Consider the following 12354-nt stretch of genomic DNA (forward strand, 5'->3'; position numbering starts at 1 on the left):
ATAACCAGTGTATCTAAAGCCAAAAGGTTATTTTAGTATTGGATAATAAATTCTTTCCCCCCCTTCACCTCCCCCCTTCTTTCTCCCCCCCATCCCCTTCCCATCCCTCCCTATCCCCCTCTTGTCCTCCCTTCCTCCCCTCCGGCCCTTTCTTTTCCCCCCACCCCCCCTTTTCTCTTTCCCCCCCCTCCCTTCCCTTCTCACTTCCAATCTCCCATTCCCCTTTCCCCTCCCCTCCTCTTCCTTTCCCCTTTCCCTCTCCCCTCCCCCCTCCCCCTTTTTTCCGCTCCCTTATCCCCCCTCCCCCCTTTGGTTCACACTGACCGGACATCCATTAGCCATAATATGTTTTTCCCATTATCATTATATATCTTCTTCTATTTAGAATTATACCCGCATACATCCCCCTTGTCTGCCACGGGGGGAGGGGGGGGGGGGCATTTTCGTGCCTTGTGGTTTCACTTATGGCCATTGATCAGCCGGGTGAGCAACTTGATTATTCTTTTTATTCATACAGTTTGCTGAATTATGTCTATTATGTCTATATTATGTCTATATTATTATCCAGTGTAATGCACTTAAATTGTGCTTTACTCAAGTATTTGTTTTATAGATTATTCCTCCTGAAGAAGCGGTGAATGCACCGCAAAACTAGTAGAGGAAAAGCCAATCTTGAGATTTACTTCATCAACAGATACCTCTTGGGGGAACCCTGAGTATTTGTTTTTTGAAAATAATTTCTTCAAAACTGTTGTTTTAATGTACCTTGTATGTCATTTTTTATATGTAATAAATATTTTTTATATCATCTATATTGTTAGTTACTAGTACCAAGATAGTCCATCACATTTTTGAGGTTGTGAATAGATATATGGTCAGCTTCAGCAACTGCCCTAGTTCCCCACCCTCATCCCCTTTTCTCTTAGTATTGAATAGAGTGGTGTTGGTTATTACCCCTAGCTGTTTTTTATCTCTATCTGTCTCCCTTTTAGGGCGGTACACTCTCTCTATTTGTTTTGGTGACTGCCATCTCTGGGAATGAATGTGGGGAAAACATGAGCAGAGGGAAAATCTTCCAATGGGGACACCTATGCCAATGACAACTGTCTAAGAGGGATTTTTGCTGACCTCTTTTGTCTCTACAGGATGAGGAGTGAAGGGAAATATCTCCAATGTGAAACATATGGAAAAAATGACCGGGGTCTTCGACCACACTCTACTCTACCAAAAAAAGCTATACCTTAAGCTATGCTTTAAAGCAAAATGCATTTTTTATTTTCTAAAAGTGTTAATATTTATAATAATTTTAGGAGAACAAATGAAAACCTGTGTTTTACTTGTGAGTACACTGTGTAGTAACATGAAAGGGTTTTTTATTCTTATAATCTCTTTGTAAGCACATGAAGGACCCTTACTGCTGCTCTTTATTTCACTTGAAAAAACCTTAAAAATAAATTAGCTGTATTTAGAGAAAATTTTGCATTTAATAATGACACTGCAATGCCAAATTCCATAACCAAGGGCAATCTAAATAGGGCAGAAATAAACAGGTGTTAGGTCATTCACACTGTCAGCAGTGACCTGTGTAGCATAATACACAATTACACATTTACCATGAAAGTAGCATGGCTTGTGGGCACTAAGTAGCAGTAGGTTCTGTGCTTGATGGGAACCTTGGCTGTGCCAGGAAACATCCAGACTGACTCATTTTAATGAGGAATAAAAATGTGGCAACTACAGTAACCTGCTGCAAAACATTGCAGATGATCAAAAATTCTCTTTTACTGATCTGACAGCGCTAAACTATTAAGCTGTTGTTGGATTGTCAAGTCAAAAGAGATTTGACTTGAAAGATCGATATTTGACTATCGATCAGATCCACCCAGTAGCTGAATGTTCCTGAATTGAGTCAAAGGAAGCCTGTTAAAGGCATACAGATTAAAAATATTGATTTATTTAGAAAACAGCCACAGCTTAAGCAAAAAAGTCTGTTCACTGCCAGCATGGTGCAGATGCTGTTGCTCTCTAGGCAAACAAGGGTCTCTCTATAGAGGTCTAATATAACACCCCCCCCCCCCTGCTGAATCAGACCTAGAGCCCTGCAATCAGCAACCTATGTGATCCCTGCTGATTGGAGGCAACCTATGTGATCCCTGCTGATTGGAGAGCTCTAGTGCTGACTCTGTAGAAGCCATCAGACCTATGCAGAGAGACTGCTGCTTCCACACACAGAGCACGGGTGCTTCTCTGCAACATGCTGGAAGGGAACTGGCTTTTCTACTCAGGATATAGTTACTTTAAAAAAATAATGAACTGTAAACACCTTTTGTTTTGATGATCCTGGAATGTATTTATCTGATTTAAACTGAAAATCTAGTTGGGGTTTCAAATATTCCAGAGCACACTTGTTTGGTTATTTTATCACTCCATTCATCATATCCAGTTAAATAGGTAATGTATCAGACAGTGGTAATCACTAAATGAAATGAAATGCCACAAGTCCAGGCTTTTGCTGGAATATGAGATCACAGCTTTGTATTTCAGCATAGTGCTTTAAATAAAAGATTGAAACGCTTGCAGACTCGCCATGGGTGATATAATTATTACAGTAATCTGTCTTCTTACAGAAAGCTAAAGAAATAAATTACAAAGGCTCAAACATTCCAAGGTTTTGATTTTAAATGATCACTATAGCAAAAACATAAGTTCTGCTTTTAACTATATCTAGTAATACCTGTAATGGTCATATTAGTATATTAATTCTATTTCTTCTTCTCTACATTTAGATGCAGGCCAAGCTGTCCAGCAAAAGTGACAGTTACAGGGTTTGCAAGTTGTTCACATAGTTTAGCCCCTACATTGATTTTTCTTTTTTAGAGTCAATCTTAATTTTAACAGCAGTTTTTCCCTATCTATAGCTTTTTTCCTATATGATCTAAAAAACTATTAAAATGTTGGCTGCTTTCCAATGCATCATTTTGCTATAAATTAGTTTGACACAACAAATGACTATATCTAATTTTAAGAAAACGTGTACTAGAAATAAACAGTATGTAGACCTATCCTTTCGGAAATATTAGTTGCACTGGTCTGGGACAAGGATGCAGACCATGAATTCTGACTTCACACTTTCTAATCTACATGCTTGTCCTAGGTCATTGACTGAGAAAAAAGAGAGACGTGGCATTTTCAGGAGAACAGCAATGGCAGTCCTCATAAGCCCTAAGCACAAGTTTAATCTAAACTCTTTTTTTTTTTTTTTTTTTTTTAAAGCTTGCATACACAGTGGGTTACAGGGATAGTTATTAAAGAGAAACATTAATATGAAAATGTTGAATTAGAAAAGGTTAAACAGCATAAATCAGGACACCAGTTTTTAGAGGAAAGATAAAAACTTCATAGTACCTGACAAGATTAGTGCATGGTCCTGGCCATCTGCAACTCTGGTAAACTCTCTGGACCACCGTCTCTGAACCATTCTGTACTTGGCAAGTAACTGTTTTAGTTGCTGTGAATTGACACCAATTCCTACAGGAGAAGAAACATTAATACATATCAGTCAGTACATCAAGCAAAACAAAACTTCTACATTTAATTACTTTTTTGGGCTTTTTTTAACACTTCACTTAAAATGGAGTTCCTAAATTTCTGCCACAACATTAAAAATCCATGCAAATCTTAAAGCAGAACTAAAGGGATTTTTTTATTCATTTTGGATAGAGAAAGTGTCGTGTATGACCAGAACCGTGTGGACTGCAACAGAGGGAACCAAACGCATGTAAAGTGAAATAATGTAGTTTATTAAGATAAGTGAATACAGATATAAAAGCACCTCCAATACCAAACAGTATACAACAATCCAACAACCAGACAGTGACCCACAAATAACAACACACAAAACAGGTATGTACAATAGATGGGGAATACCAGAATCGTAAACGTAGCCAGGCCAGGGTCATAAATGGGAGATCAGCAGATGGGGCAAGGAGCAAGACAGGACAAGGAAAAGGTGGAAGGGATCAAGCTGCAAGGTAGGGGTGCAGGAATACAGGATCACAGGATGGGCAGGAACAGGTCCAATTACAGGTTCAGGTTTGGGTTCTCAGGATCACAGGATACAGGTCTGGGCTCAAGGACAATACCAAGTCAAGTGTGTGAGTGCTTTCTGGGTATTAATACACTCAGCACAATACAGGTGATGCCTGATCGCAGGAGATAATGTTGGCTCCGCACTGCCAGGAGACACCCGCTGGTGGACATCAGTACTGCGGTCAAAAGATCAGACAGTGCCACCAGCAGGTGAAACCTTTCCTGACAGTTCCAGACTGCTAGGAGACACCCGCTGGTGGACATCAGTACTGCGGACCAAAGTTCTGACAACACTACCAGCAGGTCAAACAATTCTTGACAGAAAGGGAGAGGTAAAACCCCTGCCAGTTGTTTTTTTTTTGGGGGGGTGGGGAATCCGTGTTCCATTGGGAAGATTACCCTTCACTTCTTCTTCCATAGCCAAAACAGCGAGTGAAAAGAAATCTCTGCAGCATGAGGGGATCCCAGGGTGTCTCCACAGTCACCAGAACTAATGTGCCCATTGGAAGATTTCCCCTTCATTACTGTTCTGGGGACAACCCAAAATTTGAGATTTTCTTTTACTTTTTTTTTGATGATAATGGTAAGCAGAACGGGGGCACAGAGACCAATAAAAGCTGTACTGGTGTTCTAACACCTCTTCACTTCATCCAAAACGAAAAAAGTTTTGCCATCAGTTATATTTTAAAGCTGAACCTTGGGATTGTTAAAAAAATACCTTGCTGTGATTCACCCTTGCACTGCAAGAGTTAAATTGTTATTATCTCTAGGAGTGGTGATCATGTGACCACAGCTGAAAGCCCCTTAGAGATGTGGCAGTGCTGAACCAGTCACACAGATGGTGAGAGCCTGCTGGTAAGTTTTACTCCTTATTCCTGTAGTGTGGGTGCTCCTTTTGCAATGGTATTTTTTTCCAGCCCAGATTTCAGCTTTAATATGGCCAAGCTGTGAAATCTTCTTGAAGCAAACCTGTTGCACACCTGTTTTCTTCATTGTTGTAAATGGCTAAAAACCCTCACTATGTCCGATTGGAGAGATTTCCCCTCATGCTTCCCACTCATTAAGACACAACAGGAAGTGAAAAAAAAAATCTCATCAAAGTGAGGAAAAAGTCCTCTTAGACAGATGTCACCAGAACAGATGTCCCCATTGTAAGATTTATGCCTGTTCTGTTAACTCAAAATTTTGGATATTTCTCTCACTTGCCCTCTCTCAGTCGCAATGACAGAATTTGGAAAAATAGAGTAAATCCCTAATAGGGGCAGACAATATTAAAAAATGACAGGTTTTAACACCTTACCAGTTTATCCAACACTTAAAAAATATTTTGGTATTGGACACATTTTAACAAAGCCAACACATTGTACTAAGGGAGTCTATCTAAACAATTAATTTAATCTACACCCAATAAGGTAGACTCTATTGATAAATCTAAAGGCGAATAGACAATGAGATGGTACTGTGTGTGGCCAATTCTTATCCTTCTGCTAGACTTTCTAAACTATAAAGTACCAAAAAAATTGGTGAAAACAAGTCCCTTTTGAATGACCTTTGGAGATGAACAGTTACCAATATCTTCCTGAAACATTTATGTGAAACTTCATAAGTCAAAGGTTGATTAAAACTTTTTGATAAATTAATCAAAAATCTTATGCCACATACACACGATCAGAATTTCCGACGGGAAATGTTAGATGTGAGCTTGTTGTCGGAAAGTCCGACCGTGTGTATGCTCCATTGAACATTTGCTGTCAGAATTTACACACACAAATGTTTGAGAGCAGATTCTCAAATCGAGTGTACACAAGTCCGTCGCACATAAGCTCACGCATGCTCGGAATCAAGCAGGAGTCGCACTGGCTATTGAACTTCCTTTTTCTCGGCTTGTCGTACGTCACCGTGTTCTTCCGTTCGGAATTTCCCACAACATTTGTGTGACCGTGTGTATTAGACATGTGCGCTGTCAAAAAATTTGTTTTGTTTCGTTCCATTCCGTTTCGTATTATGCCCTGTACACACGATAGGATTTTCTGATGGAAAATGTGTGATAGGACCTTGTTGTCGGAAATTCCGACCGTGTGTAGGCTCCATCACACATTTTCCATAGGAATTTCCGTCACACAAAATTTGAGATCTGGTTCTCAAATTTTCCGACAACAAAATCCGTTGTCGGAAATTCCGTACACAATTCCGACTCACAAAGTGCTACGCATGCTCGGAATCAAGCAGAAGAGCAGCACTGGCTATTGAACTTAATTCTTCTCCGCTCGTCATACGCGTTGTAGGTCACCGCCTTCTTGATGTTCGGAATTTCCGACCAACTTTGTGTGACCGTATCGTGTGTACAGGGCATTAGAGCTACATAAGAGCTGTTAAGCTAGCGCCGCATCATTGGCTGGGTGCCTCCGTTGGAGGCAGGATCCTGTGTGTGTTCCTCGCTGGAGTCCCTGGAGATCATCCATCGCTGGAGATCGAAAATTGGATTACATTGCTGGAGTAGGAGCATGGATTTATTGGATTACATCGCTGGAATCTTTTTTATTTTTTATTTTTTTATTTTTAATAAAGGACTTGTCCCAAGCCGTCTCCTGTGGTTTTTTAACATTTTGACACTTTATTTTTGTGAAATGGTAGGAGTACAATGTACCCCTTACCAATTCACATAGGAGGGGGGCCTGGATCTGGGTGTCCCCTTTGTTAAAGGGAGCTTCCAGATTCCGATAAGCCCCCCGTCTGCAGACCCCCACAACCACTGGGCAAGGGTTGTGGGGATGAGGCCCTTGTCCCCATCAACCTGGGGACATCATCCCCATGTTGAGGGCATGTGGCCTGGTACGGTTCAGGAGGGGGGATGCTCTCTCATCCCCCCTCTTTTCCTGTGGCCTACCAGGTTGCGTGCTCGGATAAGGGTCTCCTGTGGATTTTTGGGGGAACCCCATGCCATTTTTTTAAAAATTTTGGCGCGGAGTTCCCTTTAAAATCCATACCAGACGTATGGATTTTTGGGGGGAACCCCACGCCATTTTAAAAAAAAATTTTACCGCGGAGTTCCTGGTAATGGAATTTTGGGGGACCCCCACGTATTTTTTAAAATTTTCCAATGACTTTCAATGACTTTTATGTGTATTGTCGGGACTAACAATTCATAACGCTTTTAAATTACTTTTTTTTTCCTTTAGAAATGTCATTTTGCTCTCGCACTGTTATAAACACAGGAAACATGCACTAATTTACAGGCATACTATAGACACCACCCAGGTACGAAATTTAAAAGAATATTTCACTTTTATTGTTTCACTTAAAGCATTATTAAAATCACTGCTCCCGAAAAAACGTCCGTTTTTAAAACTTTTTTTGCATTGATACATGTCCCCTGGGGCAGGACCCAGGTCCCCAAACACTTTTTACAACAATAACTTGCATATTAACCTTTAAATTATCACTTTTGATTTCTCCCTTAGACTTTTAAAAGGTGTTCCCGCGGGTTTCCGTTGTAACGGAATTTGGATCCGAAATTCGTCAACGAAATTTCGTATTTCGTATAAAATTCGGAAGCATAGCAATTCATATTTCGGATGCTTCCAAATGTACGAACTTTCTGAAATTCGTACGAATTTTCGATTCATACAAAACTAATCGCACATGTCTAGTGTGTATGCAAGACAAGTTTGAGCCAACATCATTCGTAAAAAAATCCACGGTTTTGTTGTCGGAAATTCCGATCGTGTGTACGTGGCATAAGTTTTCAGAGCCTTATCTGTTAGGTCACATTCACACTTCTATGCACATATTGTTGTGTTATCATGCATATTAAAGCATAGTAAATTGACTGTGTATGCACAATGCAATAGCAACTCAAGACACAAACATGAACAAAACAAACACACCTGAACCTCAGGTGGAAAAAGTTAGGAGTTTATTTTTGGTCCATGGACGTGCATTGAAATCTTAATAAAGATTTTTGAGCACACTCTTTATAACATGCGTCAACATGCCAAAAACACTTGTAGATGGACCCTTAAAGTGTGAAAATGTGTACTCAACACAGATGGAGACAAGTATTAGCATTCAGTGTTTTCCGAGGACTAAAGGAATTCTCAGGCACAAGACACATACAGTACATGAACAAAAGAAATGCACCAGAACCTAGCTGAAAAAAATAAGGCAGGTGTGTATTTGTGGTCCATGAGCGTGAATGAAAATGATTAAAATTAAAAATTGTTGACCATGCTCTACATAACATGTGTCAACGTGCCAAAAACATTGGGGATGAGCCCTTAAAGTGTGGAAATCGTTACTACACATAGATGAAGGCAAGTGTTAGCATTTAGTGTGTAGTCAGGGCTAAAGGAATCCTCAGGTACTAGGAAAACCTTTTGCATATACCCAAAAAGTATGCGAAAGCACATTTGGATGTATACTATATTATAATAAAGTCCAACTAGGATGATAATTTTTGGTTATAGGTATACCACAAAATAGTGCTAATACCATTATATCAAGGGTCTGTTGCCATTTGCTACACAACTATACTACTTTGGAAAATAGGAATCAAACAGATTTAAAAAAAAAATGTTAAAAATTTAAACCAAATCATATATGTTGGGTGACATCTCCTTGGGTTTTTTGCTCATGTGATGTGTATGATTTAGTAGAGCAGTGGTTCTCAACACCTGTCCTCAGGACCCACTAACAGGCCAGATTTTCAAGTTAATTGAAATACATCACAGGTGATAATATTTACTGCTCAGTGAGGCATGGTTAGAGGCCCGTAGGTAGTCATACTATAGGCAGCTGAAAGCCACATAAGGCTCACCGGTTGGGGCCACCAATTTGTTTCCTATATATATGGGGAGTATTAAAAGTATTCACTGTAGTCTAGTACAACGGAAAAGAGGTGTGGATTTAATTTTTAGCTACCCTTATAAGATAAATGTACACTGAAATATCATACAACAAATCTTTAACAAACACATTCTACCTTGTTTCCACGCTAGTGTCTCTGAACTGTGCACTAGCAGTAATGAAAGGTGATAACATTATATGTCATGGAATCTCCCACAGACTTTGTGACTCACACTCTACATGTGAAATATATGAATGAATGCGATGATCGATATACTATGAAATGTTCAGAATGTGCAGTGGAACTGAAGCCATCTGTTAAGAAAACTGGAAAAACTCAAAGAGATTAAAAGATTAGGCAACATTTGTGGGGAAACATATGCATAGCACTATGATACCAGAAGAGCTGCCCTGCAGTGTTCAGTTCATTCTGCCCTTGATAGACACTCAGTATCCTCAGTATACCATGCCTACATTCTACAGAAAGCCAATTAGAAAACGTTTGATGCATGGATATTGTTTTATATTGAGTTATGGTTCTATGGGCACAGTACCATTCTACAACAGCACACATGGATACTGCATCTGTGGCTTTATATACAGTTATCCTTAGCAATAAAACAGCCAGTGAACCCAAAACTGATATTTATATTTATTGATATTGGGGAATTAAACCACTGACAATTTCTCTGAAAACCTACTGGACATCACAGTATTACTCCATGCCAACCACTGTGTAGCCAATGCAATGTTCAGAGGATTATTCTCCGCATAACACTGCAGAGAAAGCTTTGTCTTTGGAGAAGAGATCGATCACATATTTTGACAGCTCATGTGATCAGGATCTCCTTCTTCTAGCTTTTTTTCCATTACATTTTTTTTAGATGTGCTCCACTGGCTTCAGAGAGCCACTGTAAAGCAGCAATATGGCCACAGTATGACCAACTAGCTGCTCTTTTAAATTAACCCCATTAACATTCTATCAGTGAGATCACTGTGCTTGCACTCCACCTCCCTGATGCAACAAAAAGTGCTACAGCACAAAAAGGTTAACAGGAACAGAATCAAACTTTGAAGCAGGGTGATATCACTTCTGGGGTATCCAAAGCATACAAAAAGCCACGCATCGACTCAACCAGACTCCACCTTGCCCAGACAAGACAGACAAAATCCAGCAGATCACCGCCCAACCAAACCTTCATCAAATACATATTGATATAATTTACCTACTTAATGCTATCATTAAAACTGAATTAAGTGTGAGCTCCCACTTCCTGAACATCTGCAGTTCTTAGGAGATCCCCATTCTAACAAATATTTCTTATAGGATTTCCATTCCTTATTATGTGCGCACTTATCAGATAAGGCATACATATACTGTAGTATAGTATCATATTTCATATATAAAAAGACAGTAACATAAGATTAAAGGCTCATATACACTATAAGTAAATCGGGCGAACATTTTCACTTAAAGAATTTTCGTACGATTTTCGTATAGTGTGTACACAACTTTCAACAGCTGATTCTGAATTTTCGTATGGAAATTCCCGAAGGGACAAACTCCAACATTTTTCTCGTACGGGAACAGAACAAACTATTTTAATATGTACCATTTTCGTACGATTTTCGTACAAGAAAAATCAGAAAAGAAAGACCGCGCATGATCAGAAACAAATTTGTCATACGAGAATATTCGTAAGAATTTTCTTTCATCGGTTCCGATTTGCTGTGAAACATTGAGAAAAAACGTTCGCCCGATTTTCTTATAGTGTGTACCCCACTTAAGATTGACAATCTTACTGGATTATTAAAAAATGTATGTACACAACGAGAGGACAACAGATACTGTACTTACAGCAAGGTGTCAGTTACAAAAACTCTGGAACATGTGTGTAATTACACTGGCCACTTCCTTCCAGTGAAATGTAATCAGTTAAGCTATGCACAGCTGCAGTTAGTTTACTGAGCGATCTGCTTTATACAAGGCTTATGGGAAAAACGTAAACTAGAAACTGTGTCAGGTTTTACTTCTGTGCGGCCTCTAAAAAAGAGGCAACTAACAGACAATGGAGGGTACAGACCTTTCAGATGTCTGCTGAGCACCCCAAGGGTCAGATTATCCTCCGATCGTTGCTGGGATTTGGTTGGCTATATTTGATTACACAGGAAACCAAAAAGACAGAATAACAAAGATGCCAAAGAAGAAAATAAAGGATAATCACAAAGTCTGGCAAGCCAGACAAGCATTTTTCCAGCAATGCAAAAAAGATAATGTGCTACATACAATACATTGTAGGATATGTGCTTGTCTTGCTTGCCTTTGCTTGTAAGTGCAATTTTTTTCAATGCTGTGGATTTCAGCGAATGCTGAAAGCTCAAAGCTGCTGCATGTTCTTTGTTTTTCATTTAGCGGTTGATGAACTTTTTCCCTGAGTACTGGGAATTGCTGCAGGGCATTTCAGCTTACACTTGGAATACATGCCTGGAGTTGGTTTCATGAGAAAGACTAAGCTTCTTTATGGGCATTTACAGATTTCTTTAACTCTTAATATGACCAATATTGAATAATGTTTCTGAGTGCCATATAGATGAGTTCATTTCAGGCCACAATTCTAAAATTAGCAATTAAACTACATATTGCAATCAAAACAGACCCGAGAGTATGATTGTATTGTTTGTCCTGGCATATTTCTGATATGTAATAAACCCAAAACCAATTAGCACAACCAAAAAAAAAAAAAACACAATAAAATAAGAATAATGGTGCACAAGACAACACTGGAGTTGCCAGGTAACACTAATAAGTGATTTCACAAAACTCAGTAGTCACAATGTAAATAACAATAATTAGTGCAGTGCAAATCAAATATTGAATACTCAAATTTCTATAAAATGCAATATAGATTATAAAAAAGATCAAATGTGCAAATCAACTAAATAATATATGGAATATATGTGTGTATTACGGTAATTCCAAATACCGGTATATAACAAATATCAACAAGAAAGTCTGAATAGTAATTCACAGTCCATATTCCCATCGCACACATTCCTGGAATAGGCTCTTAAGGTACTGGGTGCTGTAACAACCGCCAGCTGGACACTGGAACCTATACGATATGTAGATATTCGCCAGCACACCACGGATCATCAATTTCATCCAAACAATTCATTACTAAAGAAAGATCTCATCACAAAACAGTGTAACGTTTCGGAGCCACGCAGGACCCCTTAGTCAGGCATGTGATAAATTCATACTGTTGTGCAGAGGTATTTAAGTGAACATCCACCAATCAGAACCAGAGCGCAAATAGCCCCTCCCATCCCATGACAGCACATTACGTCATCAGTCCCGTCAAAAAAAATATATAAATGTCACATATGTATATATAATGTATATCTGCTGAACTATGTTAG

The 12354-nt window shown here is 39.1% G+C and overlaps 1 protein-coding gene across 1 annotated transcript in view; it reads right to left on the reverse strand.

Annotated features, from left to right (window-relative positions):
• Nucleotides 1-12354, reverse strand: part of COL26A1 (collagen type XXVI alpha 1 chain) — a 673051-nt gene that overhangs the window by 523929 nt on the left and 136768 nt on the right. The window contains exon 2 of the mRNA XM_073616675.1: nt 3406-3528. Within this exon, the coding sequence (XP_073472776.1) occupies nt 3406-3528 (123 nt within the window). The remainder of the gene's footprint in view (nt 1-3405; nt 3529-12354) is intronic.

This window comes from Aquarana catesbeiana, linkage group LG02 (assembly GCF_042186555.1).
Source record: "Aquarana catesbeiana isolate 2022-GZ linkage group LG02, ASM4218655v1, whole genome shotgun sequence".
NCBI classification, from domain to species: Eukaryota; Metazoa; Chordata; class Amphibia; order Anura; family Ranidae; genus Aquarana; species Aquarana catesbeiana.